A 22,672-nucleotide genomic window follows, 5' to 3' on the forward strand; every position below is an offset into this window, starting at 1 on the left:
AGCCGTGGCCTGCGCCCAGCCCTTGAGCTCGCCCGCCGGAAGAGGGGGCGGGGCCGTGCCCGCGCGGTCCTAGTGCCCGCCCCGCAGGGCTCCCCACCCACCCGGCGTTGCGGCAACTTCGGGGTCGGCACTCAGACAGGCTCTCCCCCTCCAGGAAGCAGGGTCTCCTCTTTATGCTTGGGAACAGAGATCGAGGCCCCGCTACTCCCCAGGGCCGGGGGTGGGGTGGTGTGGGGGGGAGCTCTGATGCTGGATGGGGCGGAGAGCCTCGGGGGACGGGCCGCGCCACAAAGATTCGCTTCTCCGGAGTCAACAGCTCGGCCTCGGGGGCCACGTGTCGCCCAGGGGCCCGGGGCTCCAGCTTCCAGGTGCTAGGCAGCTGAAGCCTGGCAACCAGATCCGGGGAGCCCAGCTGGGCGAGGAGGCCGGGCTGGGAACTGGGCCAGAGGAACCTCGGCCCGGGCCTCAGGCTGCGCCCACATTCCTCTCTCCACCGCGGCCCTGCAGCCCAGATGGAGCCCAGCCCAGCCCTGGGGTGGCCGCCACCCCCAGCCCTCAAGAGACCACACTCTAGGCAGGCAGCTGATTTTTTATTGGCGCTATTTCCCAGTCATCTGGGAAACTAGTCTGGTCCAGCCAGCTACCCTTTCTCCCAACGTGCTTTGGGGGAATGGCATGGGGTGAAGGGCAACCTTCAGCAGGGATGTCCTCTGCGGTATACTGCAGCCCATGCACTCCCCCAGGGGAAGGGAGGCACTCAGATTGTGTAAACCCCTGCCTCAGGATATAGGAGTGGGGGCAGGTGGTAGCACTCCCGGGACCTCCCTGCCCCAGGCAATGCAGGGGCTAGGCCTCTGGAATGGCCAGAACAGGCAGGCCCCAGCTTGCCTTACTCCAAAGCACTGAGCTGCGCTCCCAGTAGACACCTGCGACTTATTTTCAAACTGGGCTGGGGGAAAGGGCAGCATCTAGGTGGAGCCACAGCTACCTCCAGCCTTTTTCTGCAGAGGCTCTGGAGACCTCCCTGCTTCCAAAAGTTACATCTGGCCTCCAACTCTAGCCAGGCTGAACCCTGGGGACGTTGACTAAAGATAAGAAGGGGTGAGGAGGGGAAAGAGGGACGTTGGGGGAGTAGGGTGGGTTGAGTTTTACATATCCAGGGCCAAAGGCAGAGCAGGGGCTTTACTGGTTCTTATACCCCATTGATGATACAATCCAGGGGGCTGGTCATGCCTGAGGCACTTTTCAAGAACATTTACAGGAGAAGCAATATCGGGGTCGTCCAGAGGTGTATCCAGGTGCCTCAAGGGGGGACTGGCTCATCTGTGACCGCTGGAGAGCACAAAAGAGAAATCCCTGCAGCCTCCCAGAGGGCGATGCCCCCAGCAAGCCTCAGCTACTTCCACTCTCACTCCCACACTGGGCCCTGGACTCTGGACCCTGCCAGGCCAGAAACAGAGGTTCAAACTAAACTGGACTTGAGGGTTGGAGGAGAAAGAACACATTTGGGCCCTGAGGAGGAGCGGAGGCAGCCCTTCAGGCACAAGAAGCACCTACCCTTGCCCACCCCAGGAGCTCACTTTTGCCCAGCAGCTTCTGCTTTCATTTATCTGGGGGCTGAAAATGCTTTTAATAATTTGGGCTGTGACCACTGGGGATGGGAATGTGGGCAAGGGCCAGCTGGGTTAACCCTTGTGTGGGTGAGGGTGAAGTTATAACTCACGGCGGATAGCCAGGAGAGTGTTTCCATGGCAACAGGACACAGAAGTCACTGTGTAGGGGTGCATCTCATCCAGCTGCACTGGCCTAGGGAGTCCAGCATCCTCATCCCTCCTTCCCAGTCGACCTCGGGCCCCTTTGCCCCAAGAGTACACTTCACTTTCTGCCAAAGAGAATCCCAAGGAGAGAAATGAGAGAAAGACATACCTTAGCAAGCAGCTAGCTTCCTAGATTGCCATACTGGCCCCAACATGGGGTTGCTGAGTTCAGTAGCCCTGAGCATAACCCCCCATTGCTCCTGGGTCTGCCCACACCCCTACCTGCCCCAATGGCCACAGTGAAGGCATCCCCACAGGCCACCATTGCTATCTTGATTCCCTGGAGGCCTTGGACTTGACAAGGTACCCGGCTGACCCGGCGAGCGATGGTACCCAGCTGCCCATGCTGATTGCTGCCGAATGTATAGCAGTCACCAGAGGCTGTAGGGGAGGAGAGAGGAAAGGAAGGAAAGGGTGCCTCAACAGAGGGCCCAAGGAAGCCAGGGGAGTCCACCTTTGGCCTCCTGTGCCCAGGTCCTACTTACCAGTTACAGCAGCTGAATGAGCAGTGCCCAGGTCCACGCTCAGCAGGGGCTCGCGGTCCAGGGGTGCAGAACCTAGTGGTGTGAAGCTCAGGGCCTCCTCCACTTGCTGGTGTGGGGCAGGCTCCTCCCCTAGGGAGAGATGGTCCAGGCCCAGCTTGTTGAACCTGAGGGCAGAGCCAAAAGCCAAGTCCAGCTGACACAGTTTATATAGACTGTCCTCCCCCAACGTATCTGGGCAGGAGCTGGTGCACCAGGGGACATATCTTACACTGGGTTGAACCCACAGAACACTCAAGACCCGCTCAGTACTAATCCCAGGTGGGAGGTAGGCAATGACAGATGGAGCACTGGCAGCTAAGGGAGGTCGGGGAGGGCAGGCTAGTTATTGTAGTGCACCTAGTTCACGTACCTGTTGCTCCCACAGGCCAGGGCTTGGCTGGACACAGTGAGGATCATGGAGGAGTCAATGCCACATACAACCCGCTGGGCTTCCTGTCCTGGGGGCATGGGTACCTGCTGGGGGCAGCTGTGGGACTCCCTGTTGCCTAGTCCCAGCCGGCCTACAAGGAGAAACCGGCACTGGGCTAGTTTGAGCTTGTCTAGCTTAGTGATAGTAGGATAAGGAGGACCCACAGGGCAGCATGAGTGAAGGCTGTTCCTGACTGAAATGCCCATCCTTGGCCCCTCCGTGGGTCAAAATTCTACTCCTTTAAGGCCCTGTTCAGGTGCCACGTCTCTCTTCTCCAGGTAGAGCCCCTTGCCATTCCTTGTGTTCCCACACCTCTGGACCTTGGGTGAGCCCTGATGCTGTCTGTCCTCTATCATGTTGGAGATGTGTCATCCTTCCCCCATCTAGACTGAGTCCTCCAGGAGGACGGGGACCCCTATCTAAGTCATCCCTAGTTTCAATGCCCAGCCTGATGCCTGACCCAGGGAGAGGCACAACATATATTTCTGGATGAATGAAATCTCTCTCATTACATCATGAGCACCCGAAGGAATCGACATCATGTTCATCTTGTCTCAGCACCCAGCACAAGGTGGGCACATACTGGGTGTGCAATAAAGGTTTGTCGAGTGAATAAATGAATCAGAGAGAAAAGGAGGAGGAGGAAACAGGCCATAGGGTAGAAGATGGCTATGAAGAGGAACAAATCATGGCTGGGGTGTTCCAGAGGCTAGAACAGAGTGAAATCTTACCACCATCTCCGCGGCCCCAGGCAAATAGTTCTCGCTCAGTGGACAAGGCCAGCACATGAGACGCCCCACAGGCCACCTGCACCATCTCATAGCCCAGCAGGGCCTCCACAATGGTGGGCTAGACAGAGAGGAAGCAAGGGCAGACTGGGCAAGGGGCCTGGACTAGCCACCTGGCCTCAGCATCCTCCGTAGGGATGAAGTTGGAGGCTGCAAATTCTCATGAGGTGGCTGTCTCTTTAACTCCCCCCCACACACATATTGCAACCACTGGGGAAGCCTGGTCTTTCTGTACTTCCCCAGATGCTGCCCAGAACAGGTGCAGCCTGGGAGGTACAGGGACCTGTGGCTGCTGGGGATTCCCCTGCCTCCAAGCTGGGTGTCAGCTCTCAAATGTGGGCTGCTTGCCATCTCCCCACTTCCTCCTCCCCAGTATACACTCAAAACCCACCTGGCTGATGTCATTGAGGCTGCCATGGCCTAGGCACCCATTGCTGCCACTGCCAAAGGTCATGATGATGCCTCGGTCTGGGGAGGGGAGTAGTGAGGAAAGGGAAAGGAAAGAGGTTAGGCTGTTTTTCCAGACAGACCAGTGCAACCTTGGATCGGAGGAGCAAGAAAAAGTTAGTTGGAGGCTAGGGCTGGAAGAATTGGGTGGGGGAGAAAAGGACTGGGGTCTTTCTTCCCAAGTGTGTGACTTTGGACAAGTGACAGCCTCTGAGCCTTAGTTTCTAGATCTGTCAAATGGAGATGATATAACTGCCTTGTCAGGCCTGCTGTGAAGGTAAAGGAGATCGGGTAAGTAAAGCACTCCCTGGAAGATAAAACCATTATTAAGTGAGCAGTTAGCAAATGAAAGGCAAGGAAGGAAATTGCTCTGGGGGGGTCTTCTTATAGCTGAGTCCCCACAGGCTAGTCCCCTGACTAACTCACCAGTCAGGCAGGCCGTGAAGAGGTCCCCACAGGCCACATGCTTGATAGTCACACCCGACTGGCCCTCCAGGAAACGGGAGATGAACTGGGGCTGCTGCTGCTCCACCGCCCCAGGGAGGAGGGGACCCCCTCCAGCGCCTAGGGGCGGGGCCTGCGAGGGGACAGGGGAGGGCGTGGGCGGCGCCTGAGTGCTCAGCTCCTGAGCCACGCCCCCCTCCATTCAGGGCCCCACCCCACCCCCACCCCCGCCTGCTCACCTCCCAAAGTATGAGGCGCCCAGAGCGCGTGACGCCAGCCTTCTGCGTGCGCCCCGCTGCCACTTGGACCACCTCTGTGTTGAGCATTGGCAGCCGCAGCGGCACACTGAGCCCGCCACCCCACACGTACACCGATGACAGGGGCGGCGGAATGGCCGGCCGGGCAGGTCCCCGGGGAACACCTGCGGGGACAACTCATCAGGCCTATTAAATTGGTGGGATGGACTTCCCTGATGGTCCAGTGGATAAGACTCCACGCTCCCAATGCAGGGGGGCCGGGTTCAATCCCTGGTCAGGGAACTAGATCCTGCAAGCATGCCGCAACTAAAAATCCCCACGTGCTGCAACAAAGATCCCCACATGCCGCAACTAAGACCCCGCACAGCCTAAATTAATTAATTAATTAATTAAAAAAAATAAATTGGTGAGAATGCCATGGTGTCCGTCGGAACCCCTGCGGTCGCCCCGACTTACCTCTGCAACGGCCACTGGTGGTCCTGCCCCCTGTGCTGCCGGGGGCCATGGGTGGCCCGGTGGCCAGGGGCTTCTCTGCCCTGCAGGACAGATGGGGGCCTCAGGACAAGGACCCTCCCTGGCATCCCCACACCCAGAAATGGTGGACTTGCCGAGAATGCCCCTCTCTGCCCCAGGCCTACTGTGCTCCCACGGGGTGCCCCACTGCTGCCCAGGGCCCCCTCCCTGCACCGGCCTCCGCATGCGGACGCTGCCCAGGTCGGTGTGGAGGTTGAGGAGCGCCCGGATGCAGAGGGGCTGCGCCATGATGTGGCTGAGCGGTGGCCGCTGTGCAGGCTCCAGGCTGAGAAGACTCAGAACCAGCTGGCGCAGCTCAGGGCTGTACCGGTCAGAGATGGGCGCAAAGGTGCCGCTCATGATCTTCAGCACCAGCGCTGGCAGGTTCTGTGAAGGCAGCACGTGTGGGGTTGGCCAGAACCTCAGGCCAGGCTCTTAAACTGCAGCACCCCCAGCTCCAGCCCCAGCCCCTAGCCTGGTGGGGTGGCCACAGCCCTGCACTCAGAAGCCATCCGTCTGGTGAGGGGACTCCCAGGATGATAGGGGAGCCAAACTCTGCTTTCAAGAACCTCTGAGAGGGGAGCTGCAGCCATGTCAGCTGGCTGCATGTTGGGAAAACTCACGTCTTGCCCTTAGGAGGGTCCTTAATCTGATGGGAGAGCCCTACCCTCAGTTTAATGGGGGTCCCAAGCCCTACCTTAAGGAACCCATAGTCTTAGGGAAGCCACAGCCCTGGCCTGGGGTAATCCACCAGTCTGATGAGAGAGACGTAAGTGAGCCACAAGAGAAGAAACACAGAAGTGGTTGGAGCCAAGGACTTCAGGAGATAGAGGTAGGGATCTCAGTTGTCCCCCCAGGGGGACTTACTCACCGCAGCCTCAAAGGCCCTCTTGAGGCTGGCCAGCTCATATAGGACACAGCCCAGGGCCCAGATGTCACTCTTCTGGTTGTAGGGCTTGCCCTCACACAGTTCAGGGGAAATGTAGCATGGAGTACCCACCACCTGCAGGAGGGAAGCTGATATTACAGCCCCGGGGTGGGAGGACCAAGGCTCTGCCCAAAAGCCCACTTAGAAACAGCTTCTCCCCAAAGTAGGCAAAAGTGCTTCCTCCTGCAGGACCAGCCAGCCAGAGACTAAGGGGCCAAGGTCTTGGGGGGGTGGGGCTGGGGACAGGGGTGCAAAGTAGACCTTGGCCCTCAAAAGCTCCAGCACCCTTGAGGTCCCTTCCATGCCCAGGCACCGTGTAGGCCTTGCTCTTGCTGCTAAGGATCTTGGAGATGCCGAAGTCACCAATCTTGACGACCATGCGGTGTTTGTCTAGAAGGATGTTTTGGGTCTTGAGGTCCCGGTGCAGGATGAGGTGGGTGTGCACGTGATGCAGCGCCAGCAGGATCTGCACAAAGAAGTGCAGGATGGTCTCCTCCTCCAGCAGGGAATTACAGCGCTTCTGGATGAACTCAGCCAGGGTGCCACCTGCAGTCGCAAGGAACTAGTCAAGATCCAGGCTGCTCCATGCTTGAGATTTTCCTTTTATGAAACTAAAGACCCAGACAGGGCAAGGGCCTGCCAGTGTCACACAACTGGGGTCAGAACCCTATACCTCTGACCCTCAGCCAAGCCCATTCCGAGGAGGGAAGCTGGCTGATCTGTGCCTGCCTGTCCCAGAGGTGAGCGGCCCTTGGAGCCAGGCCAGTGCAAGGAGGCTGGCCCACCTGGTGCATATTCCATGGCGATCATGAGAGCCTTGTCCTCCAGGAAGTTCTCGTAGTACTCAATGACATTGGGGTGGTTGAGCAGCTTGAGGACCTGGCACTCATTCTGGGCTGCCTGCCTCTCTTCCTTGGTCATCTGCTCCACTGGGATCTGCTTGATGATCACCAGCTTCTGGTCAGCCTTGCGAAGGCACAGGTGAACAATCCTGAGGACGTGGAGTACAGGAGTGGGTACCAGCTGAGCTTCCTTAGGACAAGGGAATTGGCACCTAGACTAAGAAGTCATCTAAGTTGGTGCGCAGAACACTGAGTTTAGGAATAGGGAGAACCGACCACAAGCTGTCTGAGACCTTGGGCAAGTCGTTTAACTTATCTGGGACTCAGTTTCACCACAGGCACAATGACTGTGCCTAATAATAGTCTTGGTCTCTGTAAGTCCGCACAGACTCTGGAGTTAACTGCCTGGTTCAAATCCTGGCTCCTCCTCTTACTAGTTATCTGGTCTTAAATTATGTGACATCAGGATCTGGAAAGTAGGATCGATCTCACAAGGTTGTTGAGAGGATCAAATAAGAATATGCATGTACTGCACTTAGCACAGCGCCTGGCACATCAAAAATACTCAGTGAGTAGGAGCCATTCATTTTATTATTTTCTGCCAATTCTGTAGTCAGTGTTCATAAAAGCAGGGTTTTGTTCTTTCTCCTTCACCACTATAGCCCCACTGCATAGCCTAGTGCATACCCCAGCACTTAGTAGGAGCTCAATAAGTATCTGTTGAATGATGGACTATCTAAGTATCAACTGTATATCTCCAGCTCAGACCTCTCCTCTGAGCCTCAGACTTACATATTCAACTACTTGCTTTGCACCTCTACCTGAATGGCTGGCAAGCATCCTGAATTTTAACAAATACAAAACTCTTGATTCCTGCCCTTGAAACCTTTCCTTCCTCAGTTTCTTCCATCTCAGTAAATGACACCACCATCCCCCAGTTATTAAAGTCCCTAAGTTAGTAAAGTCAGACACGTGAAAATCATGCCAGAATCTTTCCCCTATCTCACGCTAACATCAGTAAATCTTGTTTCTACTACCTCCAAAATAGTGGGAACCCACCCATTTCTCTGTGTCTTCTGCTATAACCCTTGGCCAAATTATCATTTCTTGCCTAAAATACTGCACTAGACTTCAAATGGTTCCTTTCACTCTTGTCACCCTCAAATCTAAATTCTACACAGCAGCCAGAGTGACATTTTTTTTTTTTTTTTTTTTTTTTTTTTTTGCGTTACGGGGGCCTCTCACTGTTGTGGCCTCTCCCGCTGCGGAGCACAGGCTCTGGACGCGCAGGCTCAGCGGCCATGGCTCACAGGCCCAGCCGCTCCGCGGCATGTGGGATCTTCCCGGACCGGGGCACGAACCCGTGTCCCCTGCATCAGCAGGCGGACTCTCAACCACTGCGCCACCAGGGAAGCCCCCAGAGTGACATTTTAAAAATGCAAATCATATCAAGACCATTCCTTTGCTTAAACCTCATTTCCTTTACACTGCAAATAAATTCAATTCCTTTACCTCAGCCTACAAGGCCGTAATTTGGTTCCCGCCCTCTGTGACAATCACATTTTATTCCATTCTTTACCTTGCCCACTACGTTCCAACTACATTAGTCTTTTTCTCAGTTCTTTGAATACTCTGAATTCTTTCCCACGTGAGGACCTTAGCATAAACTGTTTCCTCCGCCTGAGAAGCTCTGCCTTTTTCAGACTACATACTGGTCCTCATTCCTCAAGTCTTGGTTTGAAACTTCACTTGCCAGAGAAATTTTCCCTGATCATCCCAAATGAATAATCTCTGGTGTTGTACTCTATTCTCGCCGTTTGTTAATCACTGCTTTAACAATGTCCTGTTTATTGTATAATTTTCCGATAGTCTGTAAGCTCCGAGGCGGAGAGCACGCCTGTTTGGTCTTAACTGTATACCCAGTATCGAATGCCTGACGTGTATAGTTGCTGCTCAACATTTGTTGAATGAATGAGTCAGGATCAAAGAACAAACTCTGAGGGGGGCCGCAAAGGCTGGCCGGGGGCGTGACCTCCTTGGAGGCGGAGTTTCCCAACGAAGACTAGGACAGGAAGCCTGCGGAGGGCTTCCCGGATTAGGCGCTCACGCATCGGGGCGGGGCTAAACGGGTAGCGATTTTGCTGTCGGAGTTGGGGCTTATTTTCCCTCTTCCCGAGCAATTGCCTCCCCCAGAGCCCTGGCTCACCCGAAGGCACCTCTGCCCACCACTCGGATCCGCTCGTACTTCTCCATCTCATTTCTCAGAGTCACATTTCCGGAACCCCAAAACTCAGACACAGCGCGTGCGCGGGCCCGCCCTCTCTAGGACCACGCCCCCTGCACTGCAAGATAATTGAGGGGCGGAGCTAGTGGAGCTAGGTGTTGGTTCAGCCTCTCATTTGTCTCCGCTAATTTGCACCGTCCCTGCAGCCCGGATCCGCAGTCGCCCTCCCAGTGTGCAAGGAATGGGGCGATATGCCATTTCTTGGCATGCCCCGCAAAAGCCAGCACCTTCCCAGCTACTTCCTACACACGTGGCCGCATCCGGCCCTCGCAAAGCTTCCTTAGACCGCAGGGGTTCCCCGCGCAGGCCGAGTGAGGGTGGGAAGAAAGGACCGATCTCTCTCTGCCCCACTCTTTGCCCACTAGTGACGGTGTTTCCGAGGGAGAGGGCAGATTCTCACTGGCACGCAAACGATAAACACTACCAAAGCTGAACCGAGTCGGCGCTCTCGGTCTGTGGGGCAGGGTGCCGGATTAGTTTCGTGTTTGCCTAGGGAGGGACCGGGGAAACCCCGACCTGTGCAAGTTGATTCACCTAGGGAGGACGTGACGCGGTCTCCAGGCTGTCCCGACTAGTGAGCTAGTGAGCACTGCGCTCGTCAACACCCTCAACTCCCCAACGCACACATACAACGCTGCCGCTGCCGCAGAGTAATCTGCCTTCAGTTCTCAACTAGAGAGAACTTCCTTGGGGGAAGATGGGAGGGAAGTGGATTACTACCTGAAAGCTTCGGGGAGAAGGGGAAAGACCCTTGTTCGACTGATATGGGTTCAAGGCTTCTGCCCAGAGGTAGGGGGTCGGTTAGTACAATCGTCCAAGATCTTGACCAGAAGTGAGTTTAATTCCAGGTCGCTCCCTGGCGCCTCCTGCACTTCACGAGCTCCATAAATGCTCAGTTTAGGGAGCAGGAAGGATGGTGATTAGTTAAGGGATAGCATCCCTATTTCTGAGTGGGCGAGGAAAGTGAGGAAAGGGATGTTTATCTTCAGCTCCCACCCTGCCCCTTGAAAGGGTGCCCAAACCTACCCACATGGAATGACCACTGGAAGGGCCCCTCATGAGGGCCCCTCAGTCTGGCTCAGGCCGCTGTGGCTGTCGGACAAAGCTGCCCTGTGAGCAAAGGGGAGCACAGAGTGGAAGGCCGCTCAGCCGGGACACTCCGTGCTCTCACCTAGAAACCGATTGGGCCTTGGTTGACCAAGAAGCCCCAGAGGGGTTAATGTGTAACCTTGGAGCCATCAGGGGAGGCAGAACAAACACCCAAACCGCTTTGCGCCTCGGGTTTCTGGCTTTTCCTCCCTCTCGCAGCACCTCCACCCCCTCTCCCCCGCCCCCGCCCCAACTACTCCTTTCTCCTTTACCCCTGTCCCCGCCTCTCCGCCGCCCTTCAGTTTGCCTGGTTCCTTCGCGGGCGGGAGGGGATCCCGCGCCACGGTGAGGACAGGCTGACACCTAGTGGTCGCGAGGTGCAATTGCTCCACGCCACTGCCCTGCGGAATGAGAGTCACCCCAGCGGCCTGGGCAAATCGGCCGTCTTCCCCGCCCTAGCCTCCAGGGAGCAGGGAGAAGAGAGCTAGGACTGTCTGAGGGAGGACTATGACTGCCGCGCGGCCCCAGGAACCCAAGAGCCGGACGGGAAATGGGTGATGAGTTAGTCGAGTTTCTAGGCACCGACTCGGTGCGGGACGAGGTAGAGGCAGGTAAACGTGTTCGTCTTGGGCTCGAAGAAGCTAGTGATCCAGTGGAACAAGGTCCGGGCGGAGATCACAGTCCGAAGCGGGGCACCGGCTGGTCCCCAGAACCAGGGATTAAGGACGTGGGTTGTGACGGGCCTCGCTTAGTTCTGCTCACAAAGGAGTTGAGGGCGGGCAGAGAGAGTTCTCTCAGTACCCGCCCAGGCAGGGGAGCCGGGACCCCTGGGGAAAGTTGGGCATGCGGGTTAACTAGGCCAAGCGAGCGAAGTGGGACTCCGTCGGCAGTCGGGAGCTGCCAGCGAGGGGTGGCTCGAAGGCGGCGCCCCGGGGACAGCCCATTTTGCCCGGAGTCCGCGGGAGCCTGGAGGCGCCAGGGGGGGCCCCGGGAAATGGGGCCCGCGCCCGCCGCGCTGCAGAGGCGCCGGAGGGGCGGGGATAGGCGGGCGGGGCGGGACGGGGGCGGGGGCAGAGGCCGGCTGGGAGGGAACTGGAGGAGCGAAGGGGCCTAGAGGTCTTCGCCGAAACCTTGTGTGTGAGGCCGGCGGCCGGCAGGAGAGGCGTCCGGGGTGGACTGGCCCGAGAGGGAGCCCCTTTCCCGAACGGCCGGAGGAGGCCACCTAGAGGGCGGACAGAGGCAGGGAGGGCCAGCATGCCCCCAATGCTCTTCCCCGCCCTGCCGCTGCTCCTGGGCGCCACGCTGACCTTCCGGGCGCTCCGGCACGCGCTCTGTCGCCTGCCTCTGCCTGCGCACGTGCGCGCCGACCCCCTGCGCACCTGGCGCTGGCACAACCTTCTCGTCTCCTTCGCCCATTCCATTGTGTCAGGGATCTGGGCGCTGCTGTGGTGAGTGAAGGACTGGGGGAGTGAAGGTGGCTAGGGGACCCCGCATTACTCTTTCCATCACTCACCGGCGGGCTAAGGCCCAGGCAGTCTCACCTGACTCCCGGTTTAAAATGCTGTCCAATCAGGAGCGGCAGCAGCGCCGGGGAGCGGGGGGGCGGTGTTCTCACCTGGGAAACAGGAGACACCTGGGTTTCAGCCGAGCCCCTCCTGGCTCCCCCGTCAGCCAATAGCGCCAGCCCAGACCCTCCGGGGACCGGCAAGGGTAATGGCGGGGGGAGTCGTGGGTCCCTGGGGATACTGACATGAGAGCCTGCCTTCTCCCTTCCCTTCCAGTATATGGCAGACCCCTGAGATGCTGGTGGACGTTGAGAGCGCATGGTCGCTTTCTGGCTATCTGCTTGTTTGCTTTTCCGCAGGTAGGTCTTGCCCAGGAAGCATTAAAAAGGGGGGACAGGGGTAAGCTTCTTGTTCAGCACCATTTATGACCTCTTCCCCCAACCCTCCGCTAGGGTACTTCATCCACGACACACTGGATATTGTGGTTAGCCAACAGGCACGAGCTTCTTGGGAATACCTCGTCCACCACGTCATGGTGAGAAGCAGGGGATGTGGTATAGGCCTGGTGCTAGCAACCTAGTCTCAGCTGTCTTTCTGAACCTGGGAGGTAAAGACCATCTTTTCTTAACTCCATCCCCACCCTGTGTCCCACATCTCATGCTAGAATGCTGAGGGCTGGCAGTCTCTGGGCCCTTGCTTCACTATTTGAGGCCAGCAATCATGGCCTCACCTTCTTAAGACTGGAAACTCCACCCAGAATCTGTGGGGAGGGATCAAAATTTAATCTTGACTCCACTGTAAACTATATTTCAGAAAGCAAGTAAGGGAAGATTTCCTACCCCTCAATCTCGTAGCCTTGTTATTCCCACCAACTTCCAGGAAAGCCTTGACATCTGGGTCCCCTAAGCCATTCTCTCCCTTGCCTTGTAGGCTATGGGTGCCTTCTTTTCAGGCATCTTTTGGAGCAGATTTGTTGGTGGGGGCGTCCTAACACTGCTGGTGGAGGTCAGCAACATCTTTCTCACAATACGCATGATGATGAAGATCAATAATGCCCAGGACCTCCTCCTCTATCGAGTCAACAAATACATCAACTTGTTTATGTACTTTCTTTTCCGACTGGCCCCTCAGGCGTACCTCACCCATTTCTTCCTGGGTTACGCCGGCCAGAGGAACCTGGGAACCTTTCTGCTGGGCATCCTGCTTATGCTGGACGTCATGATCCTCATCTACTTTTCCCGCCTCCTCCGCTCTGACTTCTGCCCCCAAGGTGTCCCCAGCCGGCAACACAAAGACAAGTTCTTGATTGAGTGAAAAACGCAGTTAGGGACTTGTGGTAAGGACAGCAAACACAGCCAAGAACACCCTCACACGGACTGAGAAGAGACTTATTAGCCCCTTGCCTGAGGTGTCCTCTGGGGCCAGCCACTCCACCTTTCAAGCCTGCACCCACTATTGAAAACACTAATGAAAGCACTCTTCTGAAGTCCTTGTCCTTCCTTGGGCAAGGGGTGAGGGAAGCAGACAGACCGGTTGGACATGGTAGATGGGTATGGGGACAAGGTGCTACTGGAAAGCCAGCCAACCCACACTGCCCTGAAATGGATGCTAATGAAAACTCTGGATACTGGTTTCATACAAAGCCTCTTCCAGAGATGAAGGAAGGGGTTCTTGCAAAGCTTCTTGCTTGGTCTCTTACCTCATGATGGAGGCCAAGTTGTAGTTGTCCTAAGATGTGTCTGGGTCACAAATATCTGTTACAGGTATGGTGAGGTGATAGGGCTGAGTGTTCCAACAGGTTAAGTAGACCAAGAGTCTTGCCCAAGCCCTGTTACTTAGGTGTGTATATACCATAGTATGGCCTCCCACCCAGAAATCAACAGAAAGAAAAGAAGCATACATCTAGTGAAAACTTTTATATTTAGAATTAGTCAGCTGGACTCAGTTTAGATGATCCCAATCTGAAAAACAAAAGGGAGCTTTGTTACTGGGAGTTGAAATGTGAATATTAAGCGGGAAATGTCAAAGTTAAAAAGCAAATTGAGGGCACATGGTGAGGGGTAGGGCCTATTAAAGACGGGGCGCAGTCAGTTGAAACTAATCACCGAAGTCAAAGTTTGGTAACTAACAGACACATCATTTGCACCCAGGAAGCGGGGGTGTTAAGGAGTTTGTAGCAAAGGAAGCTTACTTTGTTGGCAACATCCAAAGCGTCATAGTCAGGAGCCAGTCGAACATATGCCTTCTTCTCTCCATCAGGCCTAGGGTGGAGAAGGAAGCCTTAGTCCCTACTGCCCTCACTGCCCCCATATGCCCTTCCTTCCTCCCCAGTCTTCTGGCATATCAGTGGTTCCTTTGTTCATGTCACTCCCCCGCCCCAAATAGTGATTTTTCCATCATTTGCGCAGAGGGGGTCAGGGAAGCCACTAAGCCACAAATGAAGCCAATTCCATTTTATGGGAAACACCACAGGCATCCTGACATTAACTGTATCTTACTCTAGGGTCTGCTTCTGTCTAGAGATAGGGATCAAGAAAATGAGCATCAACCCCTTAAGTCCTAGAGGAAGGACAGCTGATGTTTCCTCAGAAGTCCATACTCCATACAAGGGGCTGCAATTACAGCAGGGGCTGCTCACTGGGAAGTCTACTTCTGATCCCAAAAGCAGCATCAAGGAATTTCATGCCATTCTGGTTTCCTGGCTTCTGACAAGAGGCCCAGAGGCCCCGGGTTCCTCCCCATCCCACAGGACTCCACTCACCTGATCAGGGTGTTGACCTTAGCCACGTCAATGTCATAGAGCTTCTTCACAGCCTGTTTAATCTGGTGCTTGTTGGCCTTGACATCCACAATGAACACCAGTGTGTTGTTGTCTTCTATTTTCTTCATGGCTGACTCGGTGGTGAGGGGGAACTTGATGATGGCATAGTGGTCAAGCCTGGGAGAGGCAAAATGGGGTCAGCTGGCTTGGGCCCAGTACAATAAAGAATGCGCCCTCTTTTTGAGCCCAGGTGCATCAGACAACGAGGTAGCAATCATTTGTGTCAGACTTTGGTCGCTGAACAGTGTCATCACGTGCACCCTGAAACTTAGGGACCTGGAGCCTCAGCTTGGGGACATCTCAAGGGCTTTCACGTTAAGTGATTAAACAATCATTTTTGAGTTCCAACTTTATTCATTCTTTTACCTGACCTCAACATTTCTGAAGAGCAAATTTCTAGAAGAAATTTGAGACTTAAAAGGTTAGACAACTTAACCCAAGAGCACAAAGTTAAGACTATGGGATCTAGAAACTCAGGCTAGGGTTCCAAAGAATGTTGGTGCTTCACTATGAGGCTGAATTGACTGTTTTGCCCCCTTTGGTTGCTGAAAACTGGCTTACAAGCCATCAATTCTTGAAAGCAACTTTTTATTTACAGCTCAGGTTAGTTACAGTGGCCATCTAACACAGCTTTCCCCCTGAAATTTAGAGAAGCAAGGCTCTATTTGCCTGGGTACACCATCCTCTTTTGAAGAGAGATCAGATCTCCATCTCTCATCACACTAAATTCTAGGTCCAAATGGCAGTAAAAAGTCTGTCAAGTCCATTTCTCCGTGGACACAATCCACTCTCCTGCCTTTTTCTTAGGAAGCAGTGGGAAGACCCACTGGTGATAACCACTACCATGGCTCTACTCTAAACTGTGCTCCCTAAGGTCGGTCATTACCACTAGTGACACCGAAACACTCAAGTACCCTAACCTTTTCCACTCACTCCCCCAACCATTCCTTGAGTGTAAACATTTGGGAAAGTGAATGAAAAGAAGTTGCCATACACTGCTGCAGGTCTTCACCGTCCAATACAGATAAATGAATCTCATCAATCTGGAATCATCCCACATCCTCACCTTACAGGACTATTCCCCACAGCAAAGATTTAAAAAAAGTGCAATGAGGAGCAACCTAAACCTGGAACCCCCAAACAAAGAACATCTAAGTCCCACTTTATACTCACAAGAAGGTAGACTACATATGAAATGATGATTAACCTAACAATTCGCTAATCTTGACAGTGACTCTGGGTTGTTTTAAACAATTCTTGCTAATATGCTAAACACACCTCCTTTCGTTTTTAAAGAGGGCATTATTCTCTTCATACTTCCTTTAGAGAAGCACACTAGGCACCAACGTGGTTTTGAGAAGCCATGCTCTAGGTTTGGTAAATTTCCAAATTACCAATGGAGGATACCCAAACATCTTTTCATGGGTACGGGGCAGTACTGACTTGTTTCTCCTAGGGGCGCTCTTCCGAGGATATTTGGGCTGCCTCCTGAGCCGCAGTGTTTTGGGCCGTCGGAAGGTGGGTGACGTCCGGATCTTCTTTTTTTTGTGGCTGTGTACGCCTTTCAACACTGCTTTCTTGGCCTTCAAAGCTTTTGCTTTGGCTTCGGCTTTGGGAGGGACAGGGACTGAGAGAAGGAAAGAAGGAAAGAAAAATCCCGAGGATGCGAGATTCAGAAATCAATCACTTCCGGCCTCAAGACCCATAGTGGGCGCCCCAAGCCACACGTGCATCAGTGGTTCCTTTGAAGACATCACAAGTCTCAGGAATTTAAAATTTTTCCATCATATGCACGTTTCTAGGGGGAACTTGGGATACGATGAGAAAGAAACTAGCAATGACCGAAAGCTTGACACTTGATAAAAATGTGAACTAGTAGTTTTATGTATACCGTCCCCCAGCCATTGGCGGAGAGTATATAGCCCCATTTAACATAGGGATAAAAGAGAAGTTGAGGGTACCGATTCCTTACATGTCTAGAGACATGGAACTCCCCAGAGCCGACTGTTTGGCTGTCCCCCGCAGGTGGTACCGGCCGGGCTTGCCTCCCCAACACCCTTCACTGAAGCCCAGACCGTGCGGCTGAGCCCACGCGCTCCTCAGCGTTGCCAAAACTCGAGGAGCTGTCCCACAGCACACACCGCAAGGCCTGGCCCAGCCATCATCCTCCCAGTCCATTCACTCTGCGGGGACCCCAGGCCAGCCAGCTGTGTATCCCCAGCCCCAGCACACACCTTCCTTCTTCGCTTTCGGCGCCATCTTCGTGAAAAGGGTTTCCGAGACTTGTTCCCACGGGCTTATAGAGTCAAGTCTCACAGAAGACTCGCGATACTTTTTAGTTAAAGCTGATTGGATACTCTGCAGCGCGACGCCCGCCGGGAATGGTAGTTAGATTTTATTTCCTCGCGAGAGCGATTAAACTAGCACCACCCCTCCGTTTGTTAGACCCTAAAGCTTCATGGGGGTTGTAGTGTTTTGGAGACGCGTGTTTATTTTATGTGGCGGGTGGATGGTGTAGCCTGCGGCTGCACGGGACTGAGCGCTTCACATCTTGAGCAACTTTAGGGAGAAGGATTACAGGATTGCAGTTACACTGCAAACTGGAATTAATATACTGTAGTTAGATTGACTCAGGTAGAGTGAAGCAAAATTCTATAACGTTAGAGCAGAATTTGCCCAGTCCAACTCCCTCAGACATCTGTGGAAATTGAGGTCGAGAGAGGGGACACGGCTTATTTATAACACGGTGATTAGGTGGCGGAAAAAGTCGAGTCAGGCGGAGGGAAAGAGCAAAGTGTCAGAAGAGGTAGGAGGTGGCCACATTGCCCCTATGACAGATTTCATGCTGTCTTCCCGATAACACTCTTGAAGAGACTACCAATTATTCCAAATACCCAGAGATCAGATTTCTCCAGGATACGCTCGTTCTTCTTGGGAATAATTTCATTCACAGTCCCCTCCCTTTAAGCAGTCTTCTCTTCCTTGATCCAGTCATCTTTGTGTCCCCAAATTCAGTTCCTGACACAGAGCAAGGTTTAGTAAACGCTCGGGTTTTCTTCTTTGAACGACTGTGCTTATCCCATATCACATCTCCTTTCTGTCCTGCCCCTCCTCTCTTGGAATCACCTTTGAAGGTGAGATTTGTTGTGTGCTACCCCCTCTTCTAGCCTGCAGACTGCAAAAAGGAAAAGTCCTGGGGGAGTGGAGGTAGATTTCAATGGGGTCAGAGCGAAGAACGCCCATACCAAAGGAGAGTCCCCATGTCCCAGAGCGGTGACTTCTCCAAAGGGAGGAATTCTGGGTCCCCTAGCCCTCCTTTATCCTCCATCAAGGGAGGCAGCTTGGTCTTCGGCGCCCCAGGCCCCCAATCTAACACGGCAGCCTTGGAGGAAAACGCACCAGATTTCGGACCTCTCTCTCCTTGGTGGTACCTCGTTCCGACCCTGGCACCCCCTCTACGCTCCCCACCACCACCTCCCAGGGCAGAAGGGCGAGTGGGGGCAGACCCTATGAGTCACGTCCTGGGCCTGGAGTTGAGGAGGGAAGCGCCGCCTCTCCTAGGGCCCCTTCTCTCCCCCTTTCCCCTCCCGCTGGTTCCTGGCACAGCCAGATGCTGCGCAGCGATCACCGATTCCCCATCACCAATTCGACTGGGTAAGGGTCCCCATGGAGGCTCCGCCCGGCACAGGAGGTGCCCGGGAGAGAGACCTGGGGGATCCCGATCTGGGCAGGTTCCAACCAGGGTGAGGGCGGGCCCGCAGCCGGGTGAGGCGTCTGCAGGGGGAGCCTGACCTGGGGCAGCGCTGGCGGGAGGAGGGGAGGGGGAGGCTGGGGCGGACTGCGAGGCCTGGAGCTGCCGGGAGAGGGGCGGGGGGCGGCCCTTTTCCAGGAATTTCCGGGGATCAAGTTACAGCGCTTGCGAAGGGAGAGCCGAGTGGGACGCGAGGCCCTGCAGCGCACTGGGCCCCTCGCCCCCTCCTCCAGCAGTCCACCGGCCGTGCTGTGCCGTCCCTGCCCACACTGACCCCGTGTGGCGGGGCCGCTCCGCGCCCCCGGGCTTCTCTGTTATGGTAGGGTCGCCTCAACCCCGAGTTGTCGTCGGGTCTTCACGGCCTCGAGTTATTGTAGGAACTATCCGGCCCCGGGTTATTGTAGGGTCAGCGCGGGCTCGGGTCCCCCCAGACGGGACTCCACGCCCCAACTTGGCGGCCGAGGGGTCTCCTCGCCCCCGAGTCGTCCTGGGGACGCCCCGGGCCCGGGTGATTGTGGGTTCGCCCCGGCCCCGGGTGATTGTCTCATCCCCGTGGCCCGCGGTGGTTGTAGCGTCCCCGAGGCCACGGGCTCCCGTAGGCTCCCCGTGGCCCCGAGTTATAGTCGGGACCCCTCGGTCGCGGGTGATTGTTGGGTCTCCACGGGCCCGGGTCGCTGGGGCGGATCAGGCCTCCGCGCCTTCTCAGGGCGCCCCGCAAGGCCGCAGGCAAGATGAACATTCTGGCGCCGGTGCGGAGGGACCGCGTCCTGACGGAGCTGCCCCAGGTAGGCGCCAGGGCCACGTCGGGCTTCTGGCTGCGGTGGGTGTGGGCGGGGAGTAGGCGGCACCAGACCAGTTACAGGCTTGGGCCCAGCCCTGCCGCCCAGCTAGGCCTGCTGCTTCTGGGTGGTCTCCTCCCCATCCCCCGCCGCGGGCTGCTTGGGTTGCGGGAAGAGGGCCAGGAATCGGTGAGTCTCGTTCTCTTCCCTCCCTCTCAGTACCTGAGGAAGGAGGCCGCTTTGCACGTGCACAAAGACTTCCACCCCCGCGTCACCTGCGCCTGCCAGGAGCACCGGACAGGCACCGTGGGGTGAGTTAGAGACACCCGGAACGAAGAAAGGAAGTCCCAGGAAACCTGTAGTCAAAGCAAGGGTACAGAGCCAACATCTGGAGGCTCCGTTTCAGCTTTTACCAGCTATATGGTTATTCCCGCTTTTCATGCCCCTGTGTGCTCCTGTTTCTTCCAGCTAGGTTGAGGCGAGTCCTAAGAGATGGGGTGGGGTAGGAAGTTTAATTCCTGACAGAGAGAAGGTGTCCAACATGAGGGCGTGGTCGCCAGCTCAGCTTCCCACACACCATCTATTTGAGCTCCAGGGTAGGGAGCAGTCCTAGAGGGATGAGTCCTATTGTGGGTAAAAAAAGGTAACACTGTTAACAGTTGCCACCAGTAATTGAGCATTTACTGTGTGCCCAAGCAGTGTGTTGTATACTATTATTGTCTATTATTAAATGGAAAACACCACCACTTTTAAGATGTATCCTGATTTCAGAGATGTTAGAATGTATGTTTGTGTGTGTATGTCTCAGAATATAGGACATTTATCTCATTTTAACCTTCACAACAACCCAGTAAAATGTATGTTAAATCCCCACTTAACAAAGGTTGAAACTGAGGCTCAGAGAAGCTGAGAAACTTGTCCTAAGTCACACAGCTAGTAAGTGAGAGCTGGAATTCAAAATCATGTCTCTCTGATACTAAAACAAAAACACTCCTCCCCAGCATATCTGTCCAGGCCTGGTGTCTATGGTAACCTCAGCCTGGGTGCAGCTACCTTTGTGGACCTACTAGGGAGCATTGGGACTCCTCTGAGTGAAAGAGCTAGCGCTCACTTTTCCTGCCCACTCTTGTGTCCAGCAGATTTAAGATCTCCAAGGTCATTGTGGTGGGGGACCTGTCAGTGGGGAAGACTTGTCTCATTAATAGGTAAGAGGGTGCTGCAGCTGAGCTGGTCTGGGCTGGGCAGAGTGGGCCCAGGTCTAGCCAGGTGGGCTGGGCTCAGGACCAGAGCATCTGGTGCCCCCTCAGGTTCTGCAAAGACACCTTTGATAAGAACTACAAGGCCACCATCGGAGTGGACTTTGAGATGGAACGATTTGAGGTGTTGGGCGTCCCCTTCAGTCTGCAGCTGTGAGTTCTTCCTCCACTCCTTCCCGCCGTTCCTTCTCCCAGCACCTATCTCCCACCGCAGCCACCAGCACCACCCTGCCCCACACATACCTGTGTTCCCCCCTCTTTCCTCCCAGCTGGGACACCGCTGGACAGGAGAGGTTCAAATGCATTGCATCGACCTACTACCGAGGAGCTCAAGGTAAGGGCCACAGTTAAGTGAGGTAGGTGGGAGCACCTGGCCTCTAGTCTAGGGCTGGAGGGATTGTGGAAATGAACCAGTAGTGTCTTCCCCAACAATCTGCATGTTTTCTTCCACTCTTCCAGCCATCATCATCGTTTTCAACCTGAATGATGTGGCCTCCCTGGAACATACCAAGTACGTGCGCATGCTGAACTATAATGGGGGCTCTGGGAAGAGAAGGTTCAGAAAAGAGAGGGGTCAGGAGCATGGAAGGGAAGGAGAAGAATGTATCCAGGACCAGAGAGAGGGTCCCTGGGCATATAAGTGTCAGCGGGGGGAGCCTGTCTAGCTCCCTCATCCCTTGCTGTCCACTGTCTATGGCAGGCAGTGGCTAGCTGATGCACTCAAGGAGAATGACCCTTCCAGTGTGCTTCTCTTCCTCGTGGGTTCCAAGAAGGACCTGAGTGTGAGTGTGCCAGTGGGGGGAGTTCCCACCTTGACAAGGGAAACCCCACCCCCAGCATCTGACTCTGGCTTTCCCTCAGACTCCTGCTCAGTATATGCTAATGGAGAAAGATGCACTCAAGGTGGCCCAAGAGATGAAGGCCGAGTACTGGGCAGTCTCATCTCTCACTGGTGAGTCAGAGGCGTCCCGCCTTCTGCTGTGGCATTCCTGCCTACCTTGCCTCTCACTCCTACACTCCAGCTGTGCTCATTGACCCCAGGCCTGAAACTGCTCCCTGTGTCAGGTGAAAATGTCCGGGAATTCTTCTTTCGTGTGACGGCACTGACCTTTGAGGCCAACGTGCTGGCTGAGCTGGAGAAATCGGGGTCCCGGCGTATTGGGGATGTTATCCGTGAGTGCCCGCCTGGATGAGGGTGGCAGAGGGCACAGGGACCCTCCAATCCCTGCTTCACATGTTTCTCACCCTTCTTCAGGCATCAACAGTGATGACAGCAACCTCTACCTAACTGCCAGCAAGAAGAAGCCCATGTGTTGCCCGTGACGGGTGAGGGTACTGTCCAGAGACTGCCCAGCCCTGGGGCAGTGTGCCACCTTTACTCCCCCAGAGCTCAACCCCTGGACATTTGCACTGACTGTTTTTCCAGACCAAAGAGCTGCCCTTGGTGGCAGTATCCCCAGAGGTGTAGCTGGGACCATGCTAGTCACTTCCTGCTCCCAGGCACCGTGCCAAAAACTGGATGCCCCTCTCCTCCAGGGTCCTCCAGGTTGCCCAGTGGTAGGGAGGTGGGTGGGCCCTGCTGCTCTTACTCAGCCTGCTGGGCCCTCTGGGTTTGAGGATGCTTAATGGTCCCAGCCTCACACTATGCCTTATGCATTAAAATATCTGTTATTAGCAGGTTAGGTGCTGGAGTCCTTTGTCGGGGATCAGGGATGTGGAATGGGCAGGGCTGTATGGTGATCTTGGGACTGGAGCCTTCTGGGATTCTGGCCATTCCTGGCCTCTGGGCAGGCCTCAGGCAGGCTAGGAGCTCAGGGACCACGTTTGGGGGATGCACCGAACCCTTACTGGATGACATGTGAATAATTTTTGAGATCTTTGAGAGCTCTTTTCCTTCGGTTCCTTCCCCCCAAATGTCTCCTGCTACTTTGTGCTTATACCCAAGTCCACCATTGGATAATATTTTTATTTTTTTTCACCTTCCTCCTGCCTGTCCTTTAAAAAATACTTCTCTGAGGGGAACACAGTGAGAAGTGAATGAGTTTTGGGTGCTTTTTGGGTTGACCAGAAGGCCCAGGAAGGTAAAGGCAGGGCTCTTACTCAGAAGATGTGCTATCTGATAACATCTAACTATATTAGTTAACAAAATTATCAGTAGCATATTCTTATATTTTAAAACAATTAAAAAACTAAATTG

General features: G+C 54.9%; 4 protein-coding genes and 4 non-coding genes across 10 annotated transcripts; 2 read left to right on the forward strand and 6 right to left on the reverse strand.

Annotated features, from left to right (window-relative positions):
- Positions 1–577: 577 nt before the first annotated feature.
- NEK8 (NIMA related kinase 8) lies at positions 578–10,255 on the reverse strand. Of its 3 annotated transcripts, XM_067716583.1 has the most exons (15): positions 9,197–10,244; positions 6,934–7,139; positions 6,462–6,694; positions 6,092–6,223; positions 5,399–5,607; positions 5,164–5,243; positions 4,690–4,871; positions 4,433–4,583; positions 3,951–4,027; positions 3,503–3,620; positions 2,712–2,862; positions 2,303–2,466; positions 2,040–2,198; positions 1,724–1,882; positions 578–1,332 (listed from the first exon to the last, which is right to left on the reverse strand). In XM_067716583.1, the coding sequence occupies exons 1-15, from the start codon at positions 9,241–9,243 to the stop codon at positions 1,304–1,306; spliced, it is 2,097 nt and encodes a 698-aa protein (XP_067572684.1). In that variant the 5' UTR covers positions 9,244–10,244; the 3' UTR covers positions 578–1,303. The 3 variants fall into 3 exon arrangements, with proteins under 3 accessions (XP_067572684.1, XP_067572686.1, XP_067572685.1); XM_067716585.1 differs by lacking the exon at positions 6,934–7,139 and having other exon boundaries at positions 9,197–10,255; XM_067716584.1 differs by lacking the exon at positions 2,712–2,862 and having other exon boundaries at positions 2,303–2,431; positions 9,197–10,245.
- Positions 10,256–11,438: 1,183 nt separating this feature from the next.
- On the forward strand, positions 11,439–13,342 carry TLCD1 (TLC domain containing 1). Its single transcript, XM_067716598.1, has 4 exons — positions 11,439–11,811; positions 12,145–12,227; positions 12,321–12,403; positions 12,799–13,342. Exons 1-4 carry the CDS (start codon positions 11,618–11,620, stop codon positions 13,180–13,182), a joined length of 744 nt encoding a protein of 247 aa, XP_067572699.1. The 5' UTR covers positions 11,439–11,617; the 3' UTR covers positions 13,183–13,342.
- Positions 13,343–13,769: 427 nt separating this feature from the next.
- RPL23A (ribosomal protein L23a) lies at positions 13,770–17,038 on the reverse strand. Its single transcript, XM_067716597.1, has 5 exons — positions 16,924–17,038; positions 16,133–16,316; positions 14,630–14,806; positions 14,060–14,129; positions 13,770–13,829 (listed from the first exon to the last, which is right to left on the reverse strand). The coding sequence occupies exons 1-5, from the start codon at positions 16,946–16,948 to the stop codon at positions 13,815–13,817; spliced, it is 471 nt and encodes a 156-aa protein (XP_067572698.1). The 5' UTR covers positions 16,949–17,038; the 3' UTR covers positions 13,770–13,814.
- LOC137213725 (small nucleolar RNA Z17) lies at positions 13,949–14,015 on the reverse strand. The gene has a single exon (XR_010938347.1). It is a non-coding gene; the product is annotated as a small nucleolar RNA Z17 (small nucleolar RNA).
- On the reverse strand, positions 14,207–14,274 carry LOC137213720 (small nucleolar RNA SNORD42). Its single transcript, XR_010938342.1, has one exon. It is a non-coding gene; the product is annotated as a small nucleolar RNA SNORD42 (small nucleolar RNA).
- Positions 14,879–14,950, reverse strand: LOC137213724 (small nucleolar RNA Z17). Its single transcript, XR_010938346.1, has one exon. It is a non-coding gene; the product is annotated as a small nucleolar RNA Z17 (small nucleolar RNA).
- Positions 16,417–16,483, reverse strand: LOC137213719 (small nucleolar RNA SNORD42). The gene has a single exon (XR_010938341.1). It is a non-coding gene; the product is annotated as a small nucleolar RNA SNORD42 (small nucleolar RNA).
- A 1,145-nt stretch (positions 17,039–18,183) lies between the features above and the next one.
- RAB34 (RAB34, member RAS oncogene family) lies at positions 18,184–21,980 on the forward strand. Its single transcript, XM_067716592.1, is given in 12 exon segments — positions 18,184–18,271; positions 18,274–18,343; positions 19,147–19,225; positions 19,439–19,530; positions 20,359–20,424; positions 20,527–20,628; positions 20,745–20,809; positions 20,935–20,986; positions 21,176–21,257; positions 21,337–21,427; positions 21,541–21,648; positions 21,731–21,980. Coding segments are annotated over 12 exon segments (948 nt in total). The 5' UTR covers positions 18,184–18,198; the 3' UTR covers positions 21,799–21,980.
- The last annotated feature ends 692 nt before the right edge of the window (positions 21,981–22,672 follow it).

Source organism: Pseudorca crassidens, chromosome 19 (assembly GCF_039906515.1).
Source record: "Pseudorca crassidens isolate mPseCra1 chromosome 19, mPseCra1.hap1, whole genome shotgun sequence".
NCBI classification, from domain to species: domain Eukaryota; kingdom Metazoa; phylum Chordata; class Mammalia; order Artiodactyla; family Delphinidae; genus Pseudorca; species Pseudorca crassidens.

What these genes read in the sequence shown, in the direction of transcription:
- TLCD1 (XM_067716598.1), top strand. Translation starts at nt 11,618, where the DNA reads ATGCCCCCAATGCTCTTCCCCGCCCTGCCGCTGCTCCTGGGCGCCACG. An exon ending in GGGATCTGGGCGCTGCTGTG is followed by an intron (nt 11,812 to 12,144) that starts GTGAGTGAAGGA and finishes CTTCCCTTCCAG; the next exon opens with TATATGGCAGACCCCTGAGA. An exon ending in ACCTCGTCCACCACGTCATG is followed by an intron (nt 12,404 to 12,798) that starts GTGAGAAGCAGG and finishes CTTGCCTTGTAG; the next exon opens with GCTATGGGTGCCTTCTTTTC.
- NEK8 (XM_067716583.1), bottom strand. Translation starts at nt 9,243, where the DNA reads ATGGAGAAGTACGAGCGGATCCGAGTGGTGGGCAGAGGTGCCTTCGG. An exon ending in GCAAGAGCAAGGCCTACACG is followed by an intron (nt 6,224 to 6,461) that starts GTGCCTGGGCAT and finishes TCCCTCCTGCAG; the next exon opens with GTGGTGGGTACTCCATGCTA. An exon ending in CTTCACGGCCTGCCTGACTG is followed by an intron (nt 4,028 to 4,432) that starts GTGAGTTAGTCA and finishes TCCCCTCCCCAG; the next exon opens with ACCGAGGCATCATCATGACC.
- RPL23A (XM_067716597.1), bottom strand. Translation starts at nt 16,948, where the DNA reads ATGGCGCCGAAAGCGAAGAAGGAAG. An exon ending in GCCGAAAGCGAAGAAGGAAG is followed by an intron (nt 16,317 to 16,923) that starts GTGTGTGCTGGG and finishes TCCTTCTCTCAG; the next exon opens with TCCCTGTCCCTCCCAAAGCC. An exon ending in AAGGTCAACACCCTGATCAG is followed by an intron (nt 14,130 to 14,629) that starts GTGAGTGGAGTC and finishes TCTCCACCCTAG; the next exon opens with GCCTGATGGAGAGAAGAAGG.